At 48.8% G+C, this 22,500-nt stretch overlaps 1 protein-coding gene across 15 annotated transcripts in view; it reads right to left on the bottom strand.

Moving 5' to 3' along the window:
- LOC115550604 (neuronal cell adhesion molecule) overlaps positions 1-22,500 on the bottom strand; it is a 76,364-nt gene that overhangs the window by 467 nt on the left and 53,397 nt on the right. For 4 of the 15 annotated variants that reach the window (XM_030365773.1, XM_030365775.1, XM_030365779.1 and 1 more), the window contains 24 exons: positions 22,249-22,360; positions 21,563-21,747; positions 20,519-20,653; positions 19,494-19,640; positions 18,913-19,024; positions 18,174-18,340; positions 17,590-17,737; positions 17,015-17,139; positions 16,630-16,659; positions 15,378-15,479; positions 14,597-14,794; positions 13,892-13,962; positions 13,125-13,350; positions 12,508-12,623; positions 11,484-11,688; positions 10,954-11,076; positions 10,156-10,332; positions 9,588-9,620; positions 8,557-8,616; positions 7,536-7,658; positions 6,664-6,846; positions 5,664-5,795; positions 5,020-5,098; positions 1-2,159 (listed from right to left, as the gene is read on the bottom strand). The exon at positions 1-2,159 is cut by the window's left edge and continues 467 nt beyond it. In XM_030365773.1, the coding sequence (XP_030221633.1) occupies positions 1,898-2,159; positions 5,020-5,098; positions 5,664-5,795; positions 6,664-6,846; positions 7,536-7,658; positions 8,557-8,616; positions 9,588-9,620; positions 10,156-10,332; positions 10,954-11,076; positions 11,484-11,688; positions 12,508-12,623; positions 13,125-13,350; positions 13,892-13,962; positions 14,597-14,794; positions 15,378-15,479; positions 16,630-16,659; positions 17,015-17,139; positions 17,590-17,737; positions 18,174-18,340; positions 18,913-19,024; positions 19,494-19,640; positions 20,519-20,653; positions 21,563-21,747; positions 22,249-22,360 (3,251 nt within the window). In that variant the 3' untranslated portion in view covers positions 1-1,897. The remainder of the gene's footprint in view (positions 2,160-5,019; positions 5,099-5,663; positions 5,796-6,663; positions 6,847-7,535; positions 7,659-8,556; positions 8,617-9,587; positions 9,621-10,155; positions 10,333-10,953; positions 11,077-11,483; positions 11,689-12,507; positions 12,624-13,124; positions 13,351-13,891; positions 13,963-14,596; positions 14,795-15,377; positions 15,480-16,629; positions 16,660-17,014; positions 17,140-17,589; positions 17,738-18,173; positions 18,341-18,912; positions 19,025-19,493; positions 19,641-20,518; positions 20,654-21,562; positions 21,748-22,248; positions 22,361-22,500) is intronic. The other 11 variants (XM_030365778.1, XM_030365781.1, XM_030365776.1 and 8 more) reach the window with 7 other exon arrangements.

Below are 22,500 nucleotides of genomic sequence, written 5' to 3' on the forward strand. Positions count from 1 at the left end.
CAAACCTTCTTTATAGTTAGTTACAGTACAATATACACTATGCACAGCAAAAAAAAAAGGAGAAAAAAAAAAAAGTATGCATAAATTCTCTAGAGGTTGGATACAGTCCTATTAACAAAATAAATCATTTCCATGCACAATCCTGCCTCTGGGTCCGCGGTAGAAGCGCGTTGTCACTGTACAGTCATTTAGGCTCTATTTACACATTCAACCAAAGGTTCTACGCGTCTGTAAAAAAACGAAAAAGAAAGAAAAAAGAAAATACACAAAAAACACAAAACGTAAAAACTTGATGCAAGTTAAGTGAACACAAATCTTGTCGGCAGCCTCCGTCGGTCCTCAGGGTAAGTTAATAAGTAAACGGTTGTCCTGGAAAATTAACTCTATAAACGATAGCCTCGAGAGAGAGACACACACACACACACACACACACACACACACACACACACACACACACACGTGAGCGTGCACACCACACACACACGCACACACACGCACGCACGCATTCATGGTTAAACAGTCACGCCCGTATACACTGCAGAAATACAATCATAAAACTTGTGGAGTGGAGTCAAAGGGAAATGCACTGCGCGACACTTTTGACAATATTCCTTAACATAATGACACAGCCCTGATCAGTAGGGGCGTTCCCTCGGCTTCTTGTTTACCAAGGCATCATTAGGCGTCTCGACCGGGAAGGGTATTGACACGCTCTCGTCTTTAAGGGTTTGCTTCTGCAGAAGGAGAAGCAATCTTCTCTGGAGGGTGAGCGACTCACACACACACACACACACACACACACACACACACACACACACACACACACACACACACACACACACACACACACACACACACACACACACACACACAGTCACACACTCACACACTCACACACACACTCAAGCGAACACACTGGGGTTTGCATCCTGACTCGCCCATGTGATCAGTGATTTGTGTTTTTTACAGGAAGGGATCATAACAGTGCCTATACTGGGAGTGCTGCCCTGACCTGCAGTGGCCGTAGATTCAGCCTTGTATGCGTAATAGACAGACATGGCACTCGGGACCGAGGTCATGTGAGGTGAACCTCATTCTATATCTAGGTCAGATGGGGGGACAAGAGGTCACAAGGTCAACAGGTGTGAATGATGACAAGCCATGCAGCGTTGCAGTGACCTTGGCCACATGGTCACAGGTGAAGCATTCAACAGAGTGATGGAGGGGGAGGATGCGTGTGGCAGACACAGGAACACGCTGTTGAAGACAATCGCTCTCAGCGGTTGGTTACCAAAGACTACATTTTAGACTTTCCAATTAAATGGGTTTTTGGATGGATGCTGCATTTACGATGCAACTAAAAAGAGAGATGCCACTTCTTATTTTGTCTTGGGGAAGAATAATGTGTTATGATCATTTGGAGGCAGATGTCTTCTTAGCATCCACTGCATAAATAGATAAGTATTCATGCCTTTGGGTTTCTAAATAACAAAATGACAAAATATTCAGTGGTTTTAGAATCCAATTAAACAGAAAAATAAATCTCCCGAGAGACAAAATACCCATAGCACAAACAAATAAATCAGGAATAACTAGAAGAAAACCTGATTCTAAAAAGAACCACAACAATTTTGAGCATTGTTTCACCTAAACCCCTCTTTTCAGTTTACAACGAGACAACACAAAGTCATTCCACACAACCGGGGCGGCGGCCATCTTGTGGACATCGACAGGTCACAAAGCGCCACTACAGTACAGAAGCAATGGGCATGTCATGGATGAAGCAGCCATGCAGTGCCAGTGGGACAGTGCTGTGCAGGGGTGGATGGGATGGGTCGGTCGGCGGTCGGGCTGGGCCGCAACTCTGCCGTTCACGGGGCCGGTCCACCAGGGGGCGCTAAACAAAGGAGTTGAGGGAGTTCATGGCGGTGGTGATAGGGGACGGGGCCTCGGAGCTCTCGGGACCCTCGCCCTGGACGGTGTCCCGGCCGATGCTCTTGCCGCTATACTGGCCGATAAAGGATCCGTCCTCGTTGAACTGCCCGTCGCCGCCGCCCTCGCTGTAGTCAACTAAACTGTCGTCACTGTCGCCTCGCTTTACCGTCCGGCCGCTAGACGGCGTGCGGCTGCCCTTTAGCGGTTTTTGGTCCTCGCTGTCGCTGAGGGAGAGAACCACATGCAGGCGTTACAGGGGATGGTGGGTTGGGGTGGGGGTGTGGTGAGAGACGCGGCGAGGACACCGCGCCGTTCCATTTCGTTTTTTTTTTTTTTTCGTTTTTTTTTTAGATTGGAGCATTTTTTATTCATGTAATGATAGCGAACTAGAGATAGATAGATAGGTAGGTAGAATTTGTTGCAAATTATTCTGAAATATTCCTGATAACAGCATATTTCACGTAATCTTGACTCTGTCAATGTGTTCAAAGTATTATACTAAGATACTAAGAATAGATAGAAAGAATTCAATTGGTTTTGCTCCACAGCTAAAAAAAAGAATGGCTGCTATGAATTGGTTTCCATCAGGCAGACAGGGAATATAACTCAAGCCACCGTCCTGTGTTTACATTCCCTCTGAAACCAAAGATGGAGTGGAAGTATGCGGTTGGGTGACACTAGCATTTCCCCCACACACAAAGGTTGCAGTGAAAAACAAAAACCAAAAATATGAAAAATACATCTATGCAAAGTTTCAGCCTTCACCCCCACCCACCACCTTTCCCCAAGCATGATGAATCACAAACAAGAAAGAATATTTTCACAAAGAACAGCGTTCTTCGAACAACGGTTAGATAGCATACATGAGGTGATTTGATTAATAACAAGATGGACGACAGCCTTCAATCATAAAGCCAGCATAAACACGACACGACTGATCTAAGCGATGTCAACACATATATTTACTGTATATGAACAGTTCCCAGGAATGAGTATTTCACGCTCGATCCAAAGAGAAGTAAAACCCACCCAATCAGATTTTGAACTATATATACGGCACATGGCATGATTACGAAGGCTTTATGATCCAATCTCAGACTCAAATGGGAAAAATGTCAAAGTCCACCAGGGATTTACTGCAAGTCATCAGGTCTACCTTTACCCTTACCTTCTCTTTACTGAGACTACACCCTCTCTCTCTCTCTCTCCCTCTCTCTCTCTCTCTCTCTCTCTCTCTCTCTCTCTCTCTCTCTCACACACACACACACACACACACACACAAGACACCCACAAGCACAATAGCAAGCAAACACACACACACACACACACACACACACACACACACACACACACACACACACACACACACACACACACACACACACACACACACACACACACACACACACACACACACACAGTCACGGTGTCGAAAGGAACAAACAAAGTCATCAGAAAGAGATTTACAGTATATAACAAGCTCTTCTGTGGGGGCATACAAAGGGCTTAAACAGCTCCCTGTGTCAGTCCCAAATAATTCACAAACAAATGCCTCCTATTCTATATTGTGTGTGAATCCACAGAACAAAAACTAAATAAACTGATGATGGAATGATACATCCAGCAAGCAGTTTACTACTACTACCTGTGGTCATTGGAGAACGGCCCTCTCTCCCTCTCTCCCTCTCCGTCTCAGTTGAGTTATGTCTGTACTATTACCGTTCGGATCCGAAGGACCTTGAGGACATGGCATAGATTGCACGTACTGTATACGTTCTTTCACAAAGGCACTAAAATATTGGAGCACGTTGCCTTGTGATTTATTGGTAATCTCATGATGCGTGAATTGATGATCGAGGGGCCGGTGTGTGTATGAGTGTGTGTGTGTGTTTGCGTGTGCGTGTGTGTCTGTGAGCATGCGTGTTTATACGTGTGTGTGTGTGTGTGTGTGTGTGTGTGTGTGTGTGTGTGTGTGTGTGTGTGTGTGTGTGTGTGTGTGTGTGTGTGTGTATGGGTCTTTGCGTGTGCGTATGGGTCTGTGAATGTGTGTGTGTATGAATAGAAGTCCCTCTTTTATGCTATTGAAATAAATGATTTTCAGAATGACTGGAAGATTGGTACACACATGACAAAAAGCATAAGCTAGGATGCTCACAATGGTCTCTCCCACATGCCAAACACTGATCCATATATATCTCAATCCTTTATAACGATTTACATATTTATATATATCCATGATATACTCATTATTTTTAACACACTATTGCCCATAGCAACATTTGATAACACATACATTTTTTTTACTCCATGCATGTCACATGAACACACTTTGTTGTATCTACCACAGCGTTGAATCCATAGATGGTCCGATTTATGCATATATCATACAAAAAGTAATATCAAATATAAAAGAAAGAACATCTTAGAAATTTGACAAATAGAAAAAAAGGTTGAAACGGTAATACAATAAGTAAAGTGCATTTGTTTTATCTTGCGATCGGAGAAGCAGCATTTAAAAACAGAATGCTTGCAAGCATAGTTAAATCTTTGCAGTAAGTTAGAGGTTGGAATAATACTGACGTTATTTTTAGGATGAGGGTCGCGCCTTGGGTAGCAATAACCTGATCGACCGCCGTATAATCTTGTATACTGTACATAAACTGTTAGCTTATTAACTGTACGTGGTTTTAATGCTTTGGGTGGTAAACAAGTTAAGCTTATTTGCTAAAAGATTGCAAAAGGTCCCTCAAATGGACCCTATTTCTTTAGCCAAAGGAAGAATCTTTAGCCACGGGAGCGTCGTGCCTCGCTGAAATGCCGAAATATAACAGTGTCCTTCCAGGTTGCGTAACACATCGCCCCCCATGTATAAACGGTCCTGAAAGCAGGGGGAAGGACGATCAACTTGTGCTTTACTGAAGTCGCTTGCTCACAGCAGGGCGCCATCTTGTCCCGTTGAGGCGTTGACCTTTAGTTCGTCGGGAGTTTGTGGGTTGTAAACGGTAGGGGGGGGGGGGGGGGGTGCAGGACGGAGTGGCAGGGGAACGGGCTGGGGGGAGGCCTCCAGGTGGCTGTGTTCCTCACCTGTATTCTCCGAAGGTACAGTCGTCATCCTTCATGGGCTGGAACTCGGGGTCTGTGTGAGCGTCCTCCTTTTCTTTCACTGGAGGGGGAGAAACCAGGACAGGTCTAAACATAACCCATGAGCAGGGGGAAGCTGGAATGGCTGATTGTGGATGCAATACTTTGAAGGGGTGTCTGTTTTTGTGTGTGTGTGTGTGTGTGTGTGTGTGTGTGTGTGTGTGTGTGTGTGTGTGTGTGTGTGTGTGTGTGTGTGTGTGTGTGTGTGTGTGTGTGTGTGTCTGCCTGCATGTGAGTGTGCTTGCATACGTTCCTGTGTATCCTTTTGTTTGCGTGTGTGCGTGGAAAATGTTTGCATATACATGTGTGTGTGTGTGTGTGTGTGTGTGTGTGCATATGTGCGTGTGTGCATGCGTGTGCCTGTTTCGGTGTGCCCATGTGTGTGCTTTTGTGTGTGTGTGTGTGTGTGTGTGTGTGTGTGTGTGTGTGTGTGTGTGTGTGTGTGTGTGTGTGTGTGTGTGTGTGTGTGTGTGTGTGTGTGTGTGTGTGTGTGTGTGTGTGTGTGTGTGTGTGTGTGGTACGAAGGTGTGCGTGTTTGGTGATTGATGTGTGCGTGGATTCTGGGCGTGACCTCCGGCGCGACCCACCAGGGTATTTGCCTCCCTTGTTCCTCTGGATGAAGCAGATGATGAGGAGGATGAGGATGAGCAGGGCGATGGCGCACATGAGGCCGATGAACCAGCCCTGCGTGGCGATGTCCACCTGCCTGCTGGTCATAGCTGCTCAAAGGGGAGAGAGAGCATCAGAACCTGGGCACCTCGCGCGTGCTTCCACTGGAAAGGAATAGGGGGTCAATAGGTGGCTTCTGAGGGCTGGCGAAAAGTGTCCTCCTCAGCTACGTTACGCTATGTTAAAATGTGTGGCGTACGTACGGTTGCCATGGGAAAGGTTTAGTATTGGTACGAGGGCGTTGTGTTAACAATACGTCCAGGCGGAACATGTTGATGTTAGATCGGGGTGTTAAGACAGTGCAGAGTGGTACTGCAATTGCTGTGAATAGCAGATTTTATTAGAGGTTTGAGTAAGGTTCCAGTCCACAGGCGTACATTCACACACCATGAGACACACAAACACACACACACACACACACACGCAAGCATACACAAACACAAACACACACAAACACACAGTCAGACACACACACCATTCACACGAGTAGACACGGTTCGTTACATCTATGGTAAGTTGAAAAAGTGAAATGACGTAGGTCTATATTAAAAACGTTCACGGGTCTACATGAGAAGGCGATCCATCCCGCACCCACACAGATCATCCGAGCCATCACAGATCCAGCTGGTCACCACGCAACGGGAACATACACTCCACTACACACTGTGTCTACAACCACTACGGAACATGCCAGAAACACAGGTCTGAAAGTATATCCAACTGAGAGACTCCGGTTCACAAAAAACACAAAAACAACAACAGACAAAGAACACCCCACGACCAAATAAACGGAGAACACAACAACGCACAACCTCATTCTGTTCATCTGGCAGGGGGCGGGGCCAGACCCAGAGGCTACAAGGCAGAGCCTGGGGTCAGGGGTCATTGACCTCCAGGGACGGGCAGGGCGGGGCTCACCTGGCACCGTGACTACAATCTCCTCGGAGCGGTGTGGGGACTGGTCGTCCAGACCCTCAGCCACCACCCGCACCCTATAGACCAGGCCTTCCTTCAGGCCCCTCAGAACCACGCCCTGGGAGTCGTTCACATACTCTTTCTGCCACACCACCTTCTCGTCCTCCTCCTGCTCCTCGCCTCCACCTGCAGGACGGAGGAGGCAGGTGTTTTCGGTTCGCCGTCCCGAGGTGAGCGTGCAGCAGATGGGATGGTCGTGTCGGGTGGTGGTGGCGGTGGTGACAGGGTGTTGGATGAGGACTTGTTGTGTACGACTGCATTCGAGGCTAGCTGTGTTTTATGGTTGCTTTGGTGTTTGGTGCCAGTTTGTGTTTTTCATGGAGTTCCTAATGAGTTAGGTATGATATTTTCAATTTGGCGTAACTATACGTGTGGAGGATGTGACTTTCCTTTAGGGAATGTCTCTGATGATCTAAATGTTAACTATGGAGTTGCACTGTTTGGTGTTATGTTACTGTGATTATGTCCACGAGCAATCTCAAATATCAAATCGGGGTGAGAGAACCATACTACCAGTTATTAATTGTTTATTTTTTCTTTACTTTACCGCAGGTGGGATTCACAAAAATAACTTCATCAAAAATCAATTGCAACACCCAAACAAATGTGTGTGCTGCTTCACCTGATTAGTGTTCCATTTGAGGTGATAGCGGGAAATTAGCAATTAACAATCTGGCTGCCAGCCCGGAGGTCGCGTTGAGCCAACGTCAACACGACCAATTTGTTTCACACCTGCGCACGCCAAAAAAGATAGGAGTAGGAGTCTCTTGCCCGCTCGGTAGAGCCAGCCGCTCAAGTGGAATGGAGTTGCTTACTGTTTTTCAACACGTATTCTAGATACACTTTTCTCTCTGGGCCAGAGTATTCCCAACTGATCACAGGGCCTTCCACGCCCGGCACGGAGCTAACGTTCCCAAACGACGGGGCCACAGACGCCACTGTGCACACAAAGAGGGGGGGGAAAAGGCACAACAAAGCTCACTGTCGCGTCCCTCAAGGTCAGGTCGATCACATGCCACAGAGACGACTCCTTGGTTAGATCTATGAACCTCACAGCTCTTCTAAAAAACGGTTAGAAATCGGCAGTTTTATAAGTATCGTCTATTAAATAGCAACGACGTCTTTGGAGTTACAATAACGAAGATTGTTTTTCGTGCACCTTTCGTGCATTTGAGCCACATTTCAGAACTTCAGCAATGTTATGATGGTATTGTATGATGATATAATTGCAGTGGAGGTTCTTCACAAAGCTACATTTAGAATGACCAAATGCCATCGTCCTTGACAGAGGTATTCAAATATATGCCGCAAAAAAGATTTGAAATATAAAATAAATACAATAGACAATGTACCTCCATCAGGCAATAAATGTTGTAGTTCAATCAAAATGTAGTGCAGCTATAGCTGCGAGGGAGTTGGCCAATAGCTTTACAAACGGTGAAGCCATCATGACAGACGATCCGAGGACAGACAGCAGCCTCAGTACAGGCCAGCATCACTCAACACGTTGTCACACCGTATCCATCACTGTCATGGATTATGGGCCGGGCCCCACGGTGTGATGGCAGTACAAAATAGCACTGTACACTGCAAACGCTCCTGAAATTCTGAAATGTAACCTTGCTCATGCGGGATTCCCTACACCAATAGATAACTCTCCAAAGAACAGCTACAGCTGGTAACCAAATTAAGCTTGATCGCATTTGCAGGGAAGAAGATTTGCAAGAAGATCCGAGCAGAGATCAAATCTATCAAAATGACTACCACATGTCACTCAAGCCCTTCGAGAAGCTAACGAGGTGGACACGACACAACGGTTCGTATTAACGTCTGTACCCTTGCGGATGGGAAGGCGGGGAGGAGACGGTGCAATGGGATGAGAGGCTTGGATAATTCCTGAAACAACACAGAGAAACGGTAAAGACCTCAAGGCACACACACACACACACACACACACACACACGCACACGTTCACACGTTCACACGAGCACACAAAAACAGAGACAGAGCAAGACGCAGACACGCATAAACAGCAGCCAGGTGGATACAGCGCGTAGCACAGTGGAGGTTATACATAAGCTTGAAGTGTGTTCACTGGCATGCCAAGCCGAACATCTCCAGCCATGCATTGATCAGCAGCATCACTGAGCAGCAGCCCTCACACAGAGGGAGAGGGAGAGAGCGGGAAGTCTTACAGAATACAGCATTAAAGTATGGTCAATAATAAAGTGTTATCATCGAATGCTATGAGGTCATTTGGCAAAAAAGGCTTTAGCAAAAGCGGCTTATGGTGAATTTGGATACCTGCCCGTCAAAGTTAATGACTTGCATCTGAATTCACAATGAATTCAGACGCCTGCTTTTCATATTAATGACATGCACCTGAACCTCATATGAATGACATGTTTCTGTATTCAGATACCTGTCATTCATGTGTGGAGCAGGTATCTAAATTCACGGCGGATTCAGATGCCTGCTTCTCATATGAATGACTTGCACCTGCTACTCATATTAATGACAAGAATGTGAGTGTGAATTCACAGTGAATTCAGATACATGTCGTTCATATGAGAAGCAGGTTGCATGTCGTTGAAGGATGCCTTCAGGATGGGCTGTGGACCCGGGGGATCGAACCAAGTACCTTTCGGCTGGGAGTCGAACCCCCTTAGCCCAAACACTACCCCCTGCCCCCATCACACATCTGAGACACCCCCTCCGTTGCTTCATCAACTTGTTGCCTCATTATCAAAGGTCTGCATGAAGCGATGCGGAGACAGATGGGGAGGCTGGGGTTGGCTGAGGAGGACATGCTGAATGTATTCAGGATGGTAAAAATCATGCACATTTATAATGGCTACCATCGGTACCTGAGTTGTCATCTATCTGATGAGGCATAAACGCTTGTGTAGAGAAATGGGTCAGAGAGACACATGTCAGGCAACAGTAGAGTATGGAGCTGTCGTTTTTTGATTAAAGTTGTTTCATTAGGAAGTGGATAAGGGCTGTAGAGGCGTCAAGCATTGCTTCATTTCACAGTGTTTGAGTCCAATCTTTGTGACGTGTGCAGTGAATCACGATAAACTGGGTCACCAGATTTGACGTGTGCAGAGTCATGTGTTATGTCATGCTGTGCAAAATAAATGCACATTGTATAAGATCACACGCTAGGGGCACGTCAATGGGCACGATGTACATTATGAAGCACGTACAAGATAAGACATTGTGAAGAAAGGGTCCCACGACAAACAATCCACGGAGAACGCGACCGACAGTCCCCGTGGATTTTGTGGGATCCTTCAAATCCGATCTAGCAACGGTATCTCCCGGAATATGAATCTCCGGAATATACATATCTCACATAAACATCTGAGAAATGTTCTTATTGAAGTATTTCGGTGGGGGTCATCCACTGTAGGGGGGGGTCACCCGGCTTACCTTCGTCCATGATCGTGACAGCCTCCTGTGGGATGGCGGGTCCAGCCCCCTTGGCTGTTTTGGCGCTCAAATAGAACTTGTAGCGCGTGCTGTACTTGAGGTGGGGCAGGGTGACGTTGGTCTCGTTGGGGCCCAGGGACAGCTCCTTGGCTGGGCCTGGCTCGTTGGAGCTATTGACTGGAGGAACCAGGAGAAGCCAGGGTGAACCAGGCCAGAGGAGGGCGGGGGGGTGCGGGGGATAGGGGAGCAGGAGGGGTGGAAACGAAAGGTGGGGAGTTCGGGGCGATGGTAGTGATGGGATGGGCGAGAAAAGAAAAGTGGGATCCGTAGCCGGGGAAGTAGCGAGATGGGGCGGGTGTGGGGGTCGGGTGGGGGTTAGATGGTGGGTGATGAGACCAAAGGGGATTAAAGTCAGAGGTTAGGGGATTTAGTAAAATGGGAGAGGTTGGAGTGGAGAGGAAGTGGCACAGGGCGCAGGGTTAATATGTACCATCGTACCCGGGAGGAGGAGTACACGTACGGAACGCCTACGTCTGTTTAACGGAACAAGCTCCCCGTGTTTTTTCCCGTGGTTCTTATTACGAGCGGTTAAGCCATTCCCAACGGGATGCCCGGAACACCACCAGACCTACATGCTAGACTGATGAATTCAGACGTGGAGTCACGGCTCGGCGGTTATGCGGATGTCCCATTTAAGCGCGGTGCCATTATTAATATTGCTGTGCTTATGAGACCTTCGACTGCCGTTACGAAGTGGATTAATCCGGTCTAATCCGGTCTAATGTTGTGACGTCATACCTGGCTGGTAGGTGAGGGTGTAGCCGGTGAGCCGGCCGTTCTGGTCCTTGGGGGGACCCCACTCAAGGGTCAGGGAGTCGAGGCCCGGATCTGACACCGTCAGGAACGACGGGATGCCGGGGACTGCAGGGGGGAGAACAAGGAGCGCTGTGTCAGGCTCACTGCGTTACGCTGTCTGTCTCACCCACAGACTCGTGGAGGAGGACAGCAGTGCTGACAGGAGACAGCAAGGGCTAGGATGAGAGAGACGCGTGGGTATTTATAGACGGAGATCGTAGAAAAACAGAGACGGAAAAAGATTGAAAGGGGGAGAAGAGAGAAGAAAGACAGAAAGAGAGACGAAATGTAACAGAACAAATCCAACGACGTTTCAAAAGTATAGAGAAAGATCCTAGCGAGACATCAATTTTTCACATCGCCCTAGAAACCAAAACAACAACAACAACAATAACAACAATGACAACAACCGCGAAGGAACCATAGCACAGACATCTCCCCCCACGCCAGCACGGCTCCCCAGCGCTACCCACCTCCTTCGGGGGTCTCAAACATCTGGCTGGGGCTAGGCGGGCCCTCTCCCTTGCCGTTGTACACGCGCACGTTGAGCGAGTAGTGGCTGGAGGGCTTCAGCCCGGGCACCATGCCGTGGGTGTGGTTCCCGCTGAAGTCCAGGATCTGCTTCTCCACGTGGCGGGGGTTGTGCTTGTGGAGGCTGAGCTCCCTCCAGTAGTACACCTGGTGGTCGAACGGTTGGTTCAGCTCATGTACATTAAATCCACACGACGATGCATTTCTACACGGCCCTCAGGTAGAACAGCAAAACAGCACTGTCAACGAATTAGAATATTATCTTCAAGTCTTCAAAGTTATGTTGGGAATCCTCTTGAGGTTATCAAGTTTTAACTCATCACACACACAGGCCCTTTTTACAATTCGTCAACCATGGGAACAAACAGATGTGTGTGTGTGTGTGTGTGTGTACTTAGGGCTCAACTGGGGGCAGACCTGAACTCGCACTCTCTGATGGATATAAAGTCTGTGCACATCATGGCGTCCAGACAGCTTTTTATTTTTTTCATGTTATCATTATTATTATCATGATTATATATATTTTTTTTTTTTGTCCAATGCATCTCCCTGTTATTGAAATGGGGAACAGACAAGAGTAGAAAGCCAGACCATCAATTACGATTAGAAGTCATTTCAGGCAATTACTGGTCTGGGATTCTGGTTTCCAAACAAAACATGTATCGGCCTAAAACATGTATCGGCCTAATTCCTTCAGCACATCTTCAGCGTCGGGCTGTGTGTGTGTGTGTGTGTGTGTGTGTGTGTGTGTGTGTGTGTGTGTGTGTGTGTGTGAGTGTGAGTGTGAGAGAGAGAGAGAGAGAGAGAGAGAGAGAGAGAGAGAGAGAGAGAGAGAGAGAGAGAGAGAGAGAGAGAGAGAGAGAGAGAGAGTGTGTGTTTGTATGTGTGCCTATTTGAGTTGTTTGTGTGTGTGCCTTTGGGTGTGCGTGTGCCTTTGTGTGTGCATGTCTTCTTATTGCCCCTCACCTTGTACCCCCTCAGGTGTCCCCGAATGGACTTGAGGGACACGGGGTCCCAGTGCACCTCCACCAGCGTGCTGTTCAACACCAGGACCTGGGTGTTGTCTGGAGCCGCCACTGGCACTGGGGGACACAGCGTTCACACCACAGCATTAACTCAATAAATTTAGAAATAAAGATAGATCTGTAGATATGGATATGTCCTCATATACCCTGAACAGACCATAGCTAGACCAAATAGTTAGATGTATAGTTATGTTGCATAAAATCCTGGCCAAGACCACAGCATCAACACTCTGGATAACGATAACGATATAGATATAAATAGATATAGCTATAGATGGGTCCTTATAGATCCTGGACCAGACCATAGCATTAACACACTGGAAATATCGATAAAATAAGTCTACAGTCAATATAGACATCTCATCCTCCATCCCGCACAAATGCATTACAATATGTTTTTTTGTATTTTGTTTTATGCATAATGAATTTGTAGCTGATGTATGTTCGGTGAGTTTACTTGAAGGGACTTACGGATAATAAATTATCTATCATTAATCAACACAATATTTTATCTTTTTTAAATTAAGGAATCCTTGAACGGTATTCACGCAGACTCACAGTCCTCTCCGGAGTGCCCACGGGCCACGGCAGGCTCGGGCCCGCTGCCGTGCTTGTTCAGGGCCTGCACCTTCAGCTCGTAGGGGGAGAAGGTGGGTGTTCCCGACACCACGAACTTGGAGACGTTGGCCACGACCACGGAGGTCCAGTCCGTGTCCACGTCCTTCAGCCTCCACATCACCTTGTACTTCAGCATGGGACCGTTGGCCTGGATCCCCTTCAGCGGCTGGAGAGAAGACACAGAGAACACAGATGTCACGTTCGAGCTTCCACTAAATTAAGAATGAGCCCTCCGACGGCAAGATTGGGACGCCTATAGCTGAATGTAAATGGTCAATGGACTGCATTTATAACGCGCTTTTTAATCCAGTGGCCAGTGGTTATTGATTAACATTCACCCATGGAGGCGTCAACCACGCAAGGCAACGGCAGGCTCGTTTGAGAGCGGTCAGGGGTCCCACTCAGGGACACCTCCACATGCTCCACAAGGCTTTTGTTTCGATAAAGTCCCCCCCCACCCACCCACACTTCTCTATGGTGCAAGGCCGGACCACTTCGGTCGGCCACTGATGTCTGGATCCCATCGTTCCAGTCACCACATCAGTGTTTTCCAAAACCACCACATGACAACGGCATACGTGTCCACTCGGTGTCCACTTCAACCCCGTCTTTGGACGGGGGTGAAGGTTTGATTTCTGATTTCTGTGCGCAATGGTCAACAATCAAACAGTGAGGAGAAAGTAGTGTCTGCAAAGGGCTTTTCTTGCCTTCCACGATATGACCAGGTTGTTGTGTTCAGTGCCAGATCCGTGTACTCCAGTTGGGTTTTCGTCGGGAGCTGGGAAGAAAAAACAAAACACATGACTCAGCACTAGATTTCCTCCCAGAGTGTTGCTGAGGAGCCGTAACTTGATTCCCTGTTGTCGACATAAAAATGTAGTACACATTTAGTCATTAGCCAATCAGCCGACGCTTTCAGCCGGAGAGACTTTCAAGTCAGGCTGAGAACAACCGAAAGCATTCAATCGATAACGGAAATGCAAAGCGGTTCAAAACAAACCCGACCAGATATTAAGAGCAGCAGCAGCAGCAGTCGGGCGAAAGTGAGCCAGTGACACACAACAACAGCGCTTTTAGGAACAGACAGGTCTGTTAAGGGGCTCCCAGTAGCCAAGAGCCTTCAGGTGGATTTCAGCTGTTCAATATTTCACCACGGTATGAAATATTTACAGCCCATTCAATAGCACCGGTCTGCATCACAGCGAGCACTCTATCACAAAAGACATCTTTCAATATATTTCACCCCAAAACGTCGAAAGACGTCTCGCTTCTGATCGGATATCTCAAGCGTGGAATACATCTTTCTTTTTTAAAGCGCGCCAGCGATGCAGGGATGAGTACCAGTCCCCCAATAACAGCGGCGGCTGTGTGTTGCAATTGTGTGCAGCTGAGCAAGGCTGCAGCGTACTCACATGCAGCCTCCGTCTTGTACATCCTGGAGGGGGCGCTGGGACGGCTGAGCCCCACTGTGTTCAGCGCCAGCACCCTGAAGGTGTAGTGGGCGTAGGGGGACAGCGGGAGGTTGGCGGTGGTCCGAGTGCCCGCAGCCTCCGTCAGGTTGTGCCAGTGTCCGCGGTGGTGAAGAGAGTCCTCGTACTGAATCAGGAACTCTGACAACCCGGGAGAAGACACGCCGTTTTAACATCCGGTGATTCTATCCATCACATGGGTGTCTTAATCCTTATACTATATATTTCCTTGGTTTTCTTTCATATTTCCTCTATATTTCTCTCAATCCCTGATTGGAAAATTTGCATTGTATTGGATTAAATATCCTCTCTAAAGGAAGATCCTGTTTTCTAGGTGTTTATATGATACAACTAAAGCGCTTTGAGCTATTGCACAAACATGATTACGTAGCACTCGTCGGAGTGCTCACATTGTAAGTAGGTGTCACTCAGTCTGACTAATGGAACACTTTCAGTTTGTTTGCTCAAACTGTGAGCAAACAAAATTAAAATAAACACTATGTCCACGTTCTATATATGCAAACATGACAGTACAGTCTTCAGTGAGTGAGTTATGGGCCCTACTGAAAAACACTCACGCATACGCCATCATCATTAACGTAGCGTTAGGGACGGACTAACACACACACACTCGCTCGCACGTACTTACACTCACACTCATGCACACACACACACACACACACACGCACACACACACACACACACACACAGCGGGGAGGCGTACTCTCGATGGGGGAGTTGTTCTCATCTCCTGGCGTCCAGGTGAGCTGAACGCTCCTCTCCTTCTTGTCTGTGAGCTCCAGATCCGTGGGCGGATCCGGGCGCTCTGGAGAGGAAACACAAACAAACCAAACCTTTAGCCGGCTAGCCCGCACATTCAGACGGAGCTTCCCAAAAAGCACAAGCACACGTACACACGGTGCACTACGAGTATCATGCAATGCCACGGATGGACCCGCACAAAAAAAAAGGAAAGTGCGGGGAATCTGGTGTGGGAGGGGTACGTCAGTTAACTCGGAACGTCTCTGATCGGTCCTAACCCCGTAGAACTGGACCTCCGTGGTTCAACCATCAACCATCTCAGAGTGCAGGCTAGTTACTTCCACGCATGCTTTATACGTTTGGAACTCCCAGAACGGCCAAGTCGGACTGTAAAGGTATGGTAATCGGGAATGTAATAATTGACTTCAAAGTATCACATGCATATGAAAACATCTCCAAAATGGTCCCCTGAGATGAAGCTGGGGTGAGGTGTGAGTCAGAGAGCTCGGTAGATCAGCTGAATCATCACTTTCAAATGATCTCATATGATGGGACGATTATGGTAAAACGCTGGGTTTAAAAAAACGTCAATCTTCACATTCCAAACGCAACTCAAAAATAACTGCCAGCCAGCTCAATCATATCATAATTTAGTCTCTCATATCTGGGATCCAGCAGTATAACTATGTTATAGCACGACTTCTGGGGGAGAGGATGAATCCTCAGAAGGGTTTTTTAATAAGTCTGTTTCTACGTGGGCCAGTCGACACTGTTGATTTGAAACCTTTCCAGACCCTTTCTCTAAGAACGTAGTTGTACGGACAGGAGGTTGTAGCTCTTTAGCCTTAGAGGGAACCGTTTTCTAGTGCAGTCCGAGTTTGTGTTTGCTGTCAGCCTTGCTTCAGAAACACGATTGGTCAAAACAAAAGCAAAAGAAAGTGAAACTCCCCTATTCTCCCGGATTTGAGCTAGTCTGCTATCAGACGTGAGATGATTAATTTGTTAGACTACAATGAATATGATGAATTGCACTGTTCAGAAACAAAGACAAAAATGACAAAATAAAACACAATGCCCAACACTTGATCACAGTCACATGACATTACAATACATATCCCATGCCATCCCGTGCCATGCCATCACCAACAGGTCTAGACAACCAAACCGGCACCCAGCCACATCTGGATGCCCATCGCGTGACGCGGGCGCTTTACCGTAGACAACAGCAGGAGTGGGCTCGGCCTCTACCGCACAGGAAGGCGTAATGTGCAAAGGATGGGAAGCGAACAAGGGTTTAGTCATAGTCAACCGTTTTTTCTAGGAAGACAACAATGAAATATTCATCCACGGCGATAATAACCCGGATCCGCTCAGAGTCTCCGAAACCCTGACCGAGCCTGGAGGCAATTAACCTTGATGAGGCTCGGAGACACATCCTGGAGGTGAGCGAGACGGGGACAAACACACTTAGCGGCTCACCGGAGGCTGAGAAGGTTAGTTGTCGGGAGGGAATAAAGTATTCATGAAGTTGTTGGAGGAGGAATATGTATACAGAGCCTCCCGGTCTAGCTGGGGGCGGGCGCGGGTCGGGGTACGTACCGACGACAGAGAGCTCAGCGCTGGCCGAGTCGTGGTCCAGGGTGGTGTTCATGATGCAGGTGTAGACGCCCTCATCACCCTCCGTCACCTCCGCGATGGTCAGGGTGTCCGAGTCCACGATGAACCTGTTTGAACCGGAAGGACGTTAGCAAAATAGGGACAACAGGGTCAGTCCAGATCTGTTGGGTAGAAATTCTACAGATACACAGGGAATATATCCAATATCCTGCATTTATCTTCTGGGATTAATAAAGTGAATTAATTAAATGAAATATGTTTGAAGAACAATACTGCTATAGTATTGTAAACGTTTTGATTGTGATGAAATCGGAACTGTGCATCCACATTAATGTAAAAAGTAATTAAACATTTCCAAGAAAACGAGGAAAGGGTTTGAAACAAAGTGAGAACCGGCCCCAAGTTCAGCCAATCAGAAACAAGCGGTTAAATAAGCGATTTGCTATATTTCACTGTTCGGTCAGGCACTCTTTAAAACCACAGTGAAGAATAAAGTATGTTTGAAGATGCTGCAACAGAAGAGCATTTGCTCGGGGAAGCACAGGAAGGTAGCCGACCTTTCATCGTCGGGCAGCTCGTCGTTGTCTTTAAGCCAGGTCATGGTGGGGAGAAGCGAGGGGTCGTGGGTCACCTTGCACTCAAACACCGCCGACATGCCCCTCTGCACCACCTTGTACTCGGGCTGTCTCATGATGCGGGTCGGATCTGGCGGAGAAGGGGTCGGAGGTGATTCGCCACGGATTACATTTCAGAAGATCATTTCGTTGCTAGGGTTCAATTGTAATACGGGCTGATCGTATTTCTCCAACATCGGAAACCAGACACAGAGTACAACACACCTAAGGGGAAGTTTGTAGAGACAAGAGGGCATTCAGAGCTGCTCAAAACAAAAAAGGGCAAAAATATATCCAAGGTTTACCCCGAAGGCACCAAAATAACAAAAACCAAAAATTCGCAAATATCTACAAGAAAACAACAACCGAGAGTTAATACAACTAGAAATGTATAACCTGAATGCAAAACCTGGATAGTTGTCAACATATTTGTAATATGTTGGCAAAGATTGCCGTAGGACGCTAATCGGGAGCTACATGCTAACAAACAATCTATGTGCTTCGACAGACAGGTCTGTGTTGCTCACCTTTGACCTCCAGGTAGACGTGGTTCTCGTAGGTGCCCAGGGAGTTGCGGGCCACGCAGGTGTACTTCCCACTGTAGAGGGCCTGCGCCACGTGGAGCTCCAGGGTCCCGTTGTCGTGGATCACGTACGGCTCCCCGTCCAGGGTGCTGGAGCTGCCGTCTTTGAACCTGAAAGTCAAGCAGGACAGGGGAGTCTGAGTCTGTGCACCAGTGGGAGGGGAGTTAGCCCGACACCAGTAGGCCAGTCTCTGAACCAGTGATGGGAGTTGCATACAAGGTCTTGTGAGGGACTTAACACAATAGATTAATAGATGGATGTGATAAAACTAAATAAAGACAAATACGAGACCCTCGACGGACATAATAGGCAAGTGTGGGAGTATGTGAAAACAGTGAATTTGAAATGGAACGAGAGAGTCCTATAAAGTGCACAGGAGGGTAGATCTGCATGCTATTAATTAATATCAAGAACGAATGGACATGGTTATTAGAGTTCCTCAAAATAAATAATCATAAATGTATGCAAATAGAAAACACGTACTGTTCCTTTAAATATACACATTCAAACTTGGAAGAGGATTATCATTTAGTCTGAATAAAGCACACACAAGCAAACATCGACGCGTCCGTCGACTTACGGCACGTCCACCGTTTCAAATACCGCCGGGGCGACAGTATTTGATGTTGGTTTGATATCACGTTTCTTTGATATTAAGGTGGTTTGATATCAGCAGACTCACCACGTGATCTTGGGGATGGGGGAGCCGAAGGAGGCGCAGTCCATTAGGGCGCGGTGGTGTCTGATCACCTGGTACACCTTCTCTGCCTGGGTCAGCACCCTGGGGGGCTCGGCTGGGGGGGGGGGGGGGGGGGGGGGGGGGGGGAGAGACAAGCACAAGCCTTTTACAGACAGCACCCAGCTTTGCGGACACACCCAACCTCATAAAATCAATGCGATCAAGAGCATCATTTACATGCAGGCCCTACACGTAAATGATGCTCTTGATCGCATCTTTGGATCAAAGCGTCTTCTAAATTTAGCAGATGCTTTTATCCAAAGACATTTACAATAAGTGCAATAAGTACAAACAACGATATATCTCTGTTGGTACAGTAGAGATCATCGTATAAACAAGTGCCAAGCATTTACAATGGCTTTGTAACCCAGTCCCCGAATACAACAACGGTAGCTAGGATAAGACGCTACGCAATGCTAAGTAATATTTTCTTGAAGAGCCATCAGAGCCAGGGAGCAGGGAGGGAGAAGTGTATGTTTGTGAGGGGATGGGTCCCTCTGTGCTTTCCCGGAGCCCCGACTCACAGAGCACGTTGACGAAGGCGTTGGCCAGCAGGTAGCCGTACTCGTTGGACACGTTGCACTGGTACACGGCGCTGGCGCCCGGCTGCACCTCGGTGAAGATGACCGAGTCGTCCTCCACCCGCCGGCTGGGGTCGTCGTCGATGGAGTCTGGGCGGACGAGGAGGAGGGTGGAGGAGAGAGGAAGAGAAGGAGGAGAAGGGGGAGAAGGGGGAGAAGGAGGAGAAAGAGGAGGAGAAGGAGAAGGGGGAGAAGGGGGAGGAGGGGGAGAAGGAGGAGAAGGGGGAGAAGGGGGAGAAGGAGGAGGAGGAGGAGGAGGAGGAGAAGAAGGAGGAGGAGGGGGAGAAGGAGGAGAAGGAGAAGGGGGAGAAGGAGGAGGAGGGGGAGAAGGGGGAGAAGGGGGAGAAGGAGGAGGAGGAGGAGAAGGGGGAGAAGGGGGAGAAGGGGGAGAAGGAGGAGAAGGGGGAGAAGGGGGAGAAGGAGGAGAAGGGGGAGAAGGAGGAGAAGGGGGAGTTGTATGATGTTAGTTAAGTTAGGTACGAGGAATCCTTGAGACAGAAAATGTGGGCGTCAAAGGCAAAAATACAGGACAGCCACAGCAATATAGTTGTAAAAGAGTGACAATTTTTATTTTATTTTTAATAATAGAAATTCTATACAAATAAGAATATGAAAATAACTACTAAATACACCAAAAATATATCTACATAACTGGTATAAAAACATGTCGAAGCTGACGTTCTGACAAGCAAAGATATTTTTTGGGGGGGGGAGAGGGGGAGAGGGGGAGAGGGAAGAGAGAAGGGTAGATGAGGGGGAGAGGGGGAGAGGAGGTGAGAGAAGAGAGAAGGGTAGAGGAGAGGCAGAAGGGGATGGGAGGAGAGTAGGAGGGAGAGGGGGAGAGGGAGGGAGAAGGGGACAGGAGGAGAGTAGGGGGGAGAGGGAGAGGGGGAGGGGGAGGGAGAAGGGGACGGGAGGAGAGTAGGGGGGAGAGGGGGAGGTTGTGTTGAACAGGTGGGTTCACTTACTCTCCACGGGGATGCCGTTCATGGACCAGGCGATGGAGGGCTTGGGGGTGCCGCTGGCTCGGCAGGTGAGCACCCCGGTCTCCCTGGGAGCCAGCACCAGGTTACGAGGCGGGCCGCTGATCCAGTATGGAGCAGCTGGAAGCAGGGCGCAGCACGGCGGCGGCGGCGGCGGCAGGTGGAGAGTGGGAGAATTAATCATACAGAACACGCTACAGAGCCCTGCTGTCTGCCCCGCGCATAAATCAATTACACAGTGGGTGAAGAGAGAGAGAGAGACAGAGAGAGAGACAGAGAGAGAGAGAGACAGAGACCGAGAGAGAGAGAGACAGGGAGAGAGAGAGAGACAGAGACAGAGAGAGAGACAGGAAGAGAGAGAGAGAGAGAGAGAGAGAGAGAGAGACAGAGACAGAGAGAGAGAGAGAGAGAGAGACAGACAGAGACAGAGAGAGAGACAGGGAGAGAGAGAGAAAGAGAGAGAGAGAGAGAGAGAGAGAGAGAGAGAGAGAGAGAGAGAGAGAGAGAGAGAGAGAGAGAGAGAGAGAGAGACAGAGACAGACAGAGATGGAATAAGATGGAGGGAGAGACACAGAGAGAGAGAGAGAGAGAGAGAGAGAGACAGAGAGAGAGAGAGAGAGAGAGAGAGAGAGAGAGAGAGAGAGAGAGAAGAGAAAGATGGAGGGAGAGAGAAATGGAGAGGGAGAGACAAAGAGAGGGAGAGACAGAGAGAAGGAGATGGGAAAGAGGGAGAGAGACTGACTTTGGAGTGAACAAGTGTGAGGTAACAGATACCCAGAGAGAGAGAGAGAGAGAGAGAGAGAGAGAGAGAGAGAGAGAGAGAGAGAGAGAGAGAGAGAGAGAGAGAGAGAGAGAGAGAGAGAGAGAGAGAGAGAGAGAGAGAGAGAGAGAGAGAGAGAGAGAGAGAGAGAGAGAGAGAGAGAGAGAGCAAGAGAGAGTGCGGGACCGAGAGAGAGCGAGAACTAGAGACACGCACGGGGCAGGTGCTCTTCTCCCGCGTGCGTGTGCGCGCTCCACCACGTCACCCACCTCTGACGGTGACCCGGATGTTGTGGTGGGCGGAGCCCAGCTGGTTCTTGGCGGAGCAGCGGTACTCCCCGGCGTCCGACTCGGACACGTTGACGATGGACATCGTCTTCTGGTGGTGCAGGAAGGAGGTGCGCTTGGTCGGGAGATCTCCGCCCACTTTGGTCCACGACACCTGGGGAGTGGGCCTGCAGCCAGGGTCCAAGAGGAGAGGAGAGGAGGAGGAGGGAAGGGAGGGAGGGAGGGAGGGAGGGAGGGAGGGAGGGAGGGAGGGAGGGAAGGGAGGGAGGGAGGGAGGGAGGAAGGGAGGGAAGGGAGGGAGGGAAGGGAGGGAGGGGGAGGAGGGGGAGGAGTAGGGGGGAGGGAGGGAGGGAGGGAGGGAGAAAAGGAGGCAGGAGGAGTGGGGGGGAGGGAGGGAGGGAGAAAGGGAGGCAGAAAGGCAAGGGATGGAGGAGTGAGGCAAGGGATGGAATGAGGGAGGGAGGGAGGGAGGGAGAGAGGGAGGAAGGGAGTAAAGGAATGAGGGTGGTAATGAGGGGAGGCAGGGAGAGAGGGGAAGGGGGAAGGACGGAAAGGCGAGAAGCAGGGACACAAAACAGTGGGTGTAAACAGAGAGCGGACACATAAACAGGATTGACCCATGCGCGTGGGCATGGAGGTGAATACATGCATATATTTGTCTCACTCACAGGCCCTCGGCGATACACTCCAGCTCCAGGACCTGCCCCCGCAGGACCAGCTGAGTGCTGGACGCACCGGACGGGATGAGGAAGGTGGGCTTCCTGTCGTCCGCTGGGGCTTCTGTTTTTAAACACACACACACACACACACACACAGAGGCACGCACACAAGCACACGCGCACACACGCAGGCAGGCAGGCAGGCACGCAGGCCGGCAGGAAGGCAGCCACACACAAACACAAACAGAGACACCCTTTGCT

This window comes from Gadus morhua, chromosome 9 (genome assembly GCF_902167405.1).
Source record: "Gadus morhua chromosome 9, gadMor3.0, whole genome shotgun sequence".
Classification (NCBI taxonomy): domain Eukaryota; kingdom Metazoa; phylum Chordata; class Actinopteri; order Gadiformes; family Gadidae; genus Gadus; species Gadus morhua.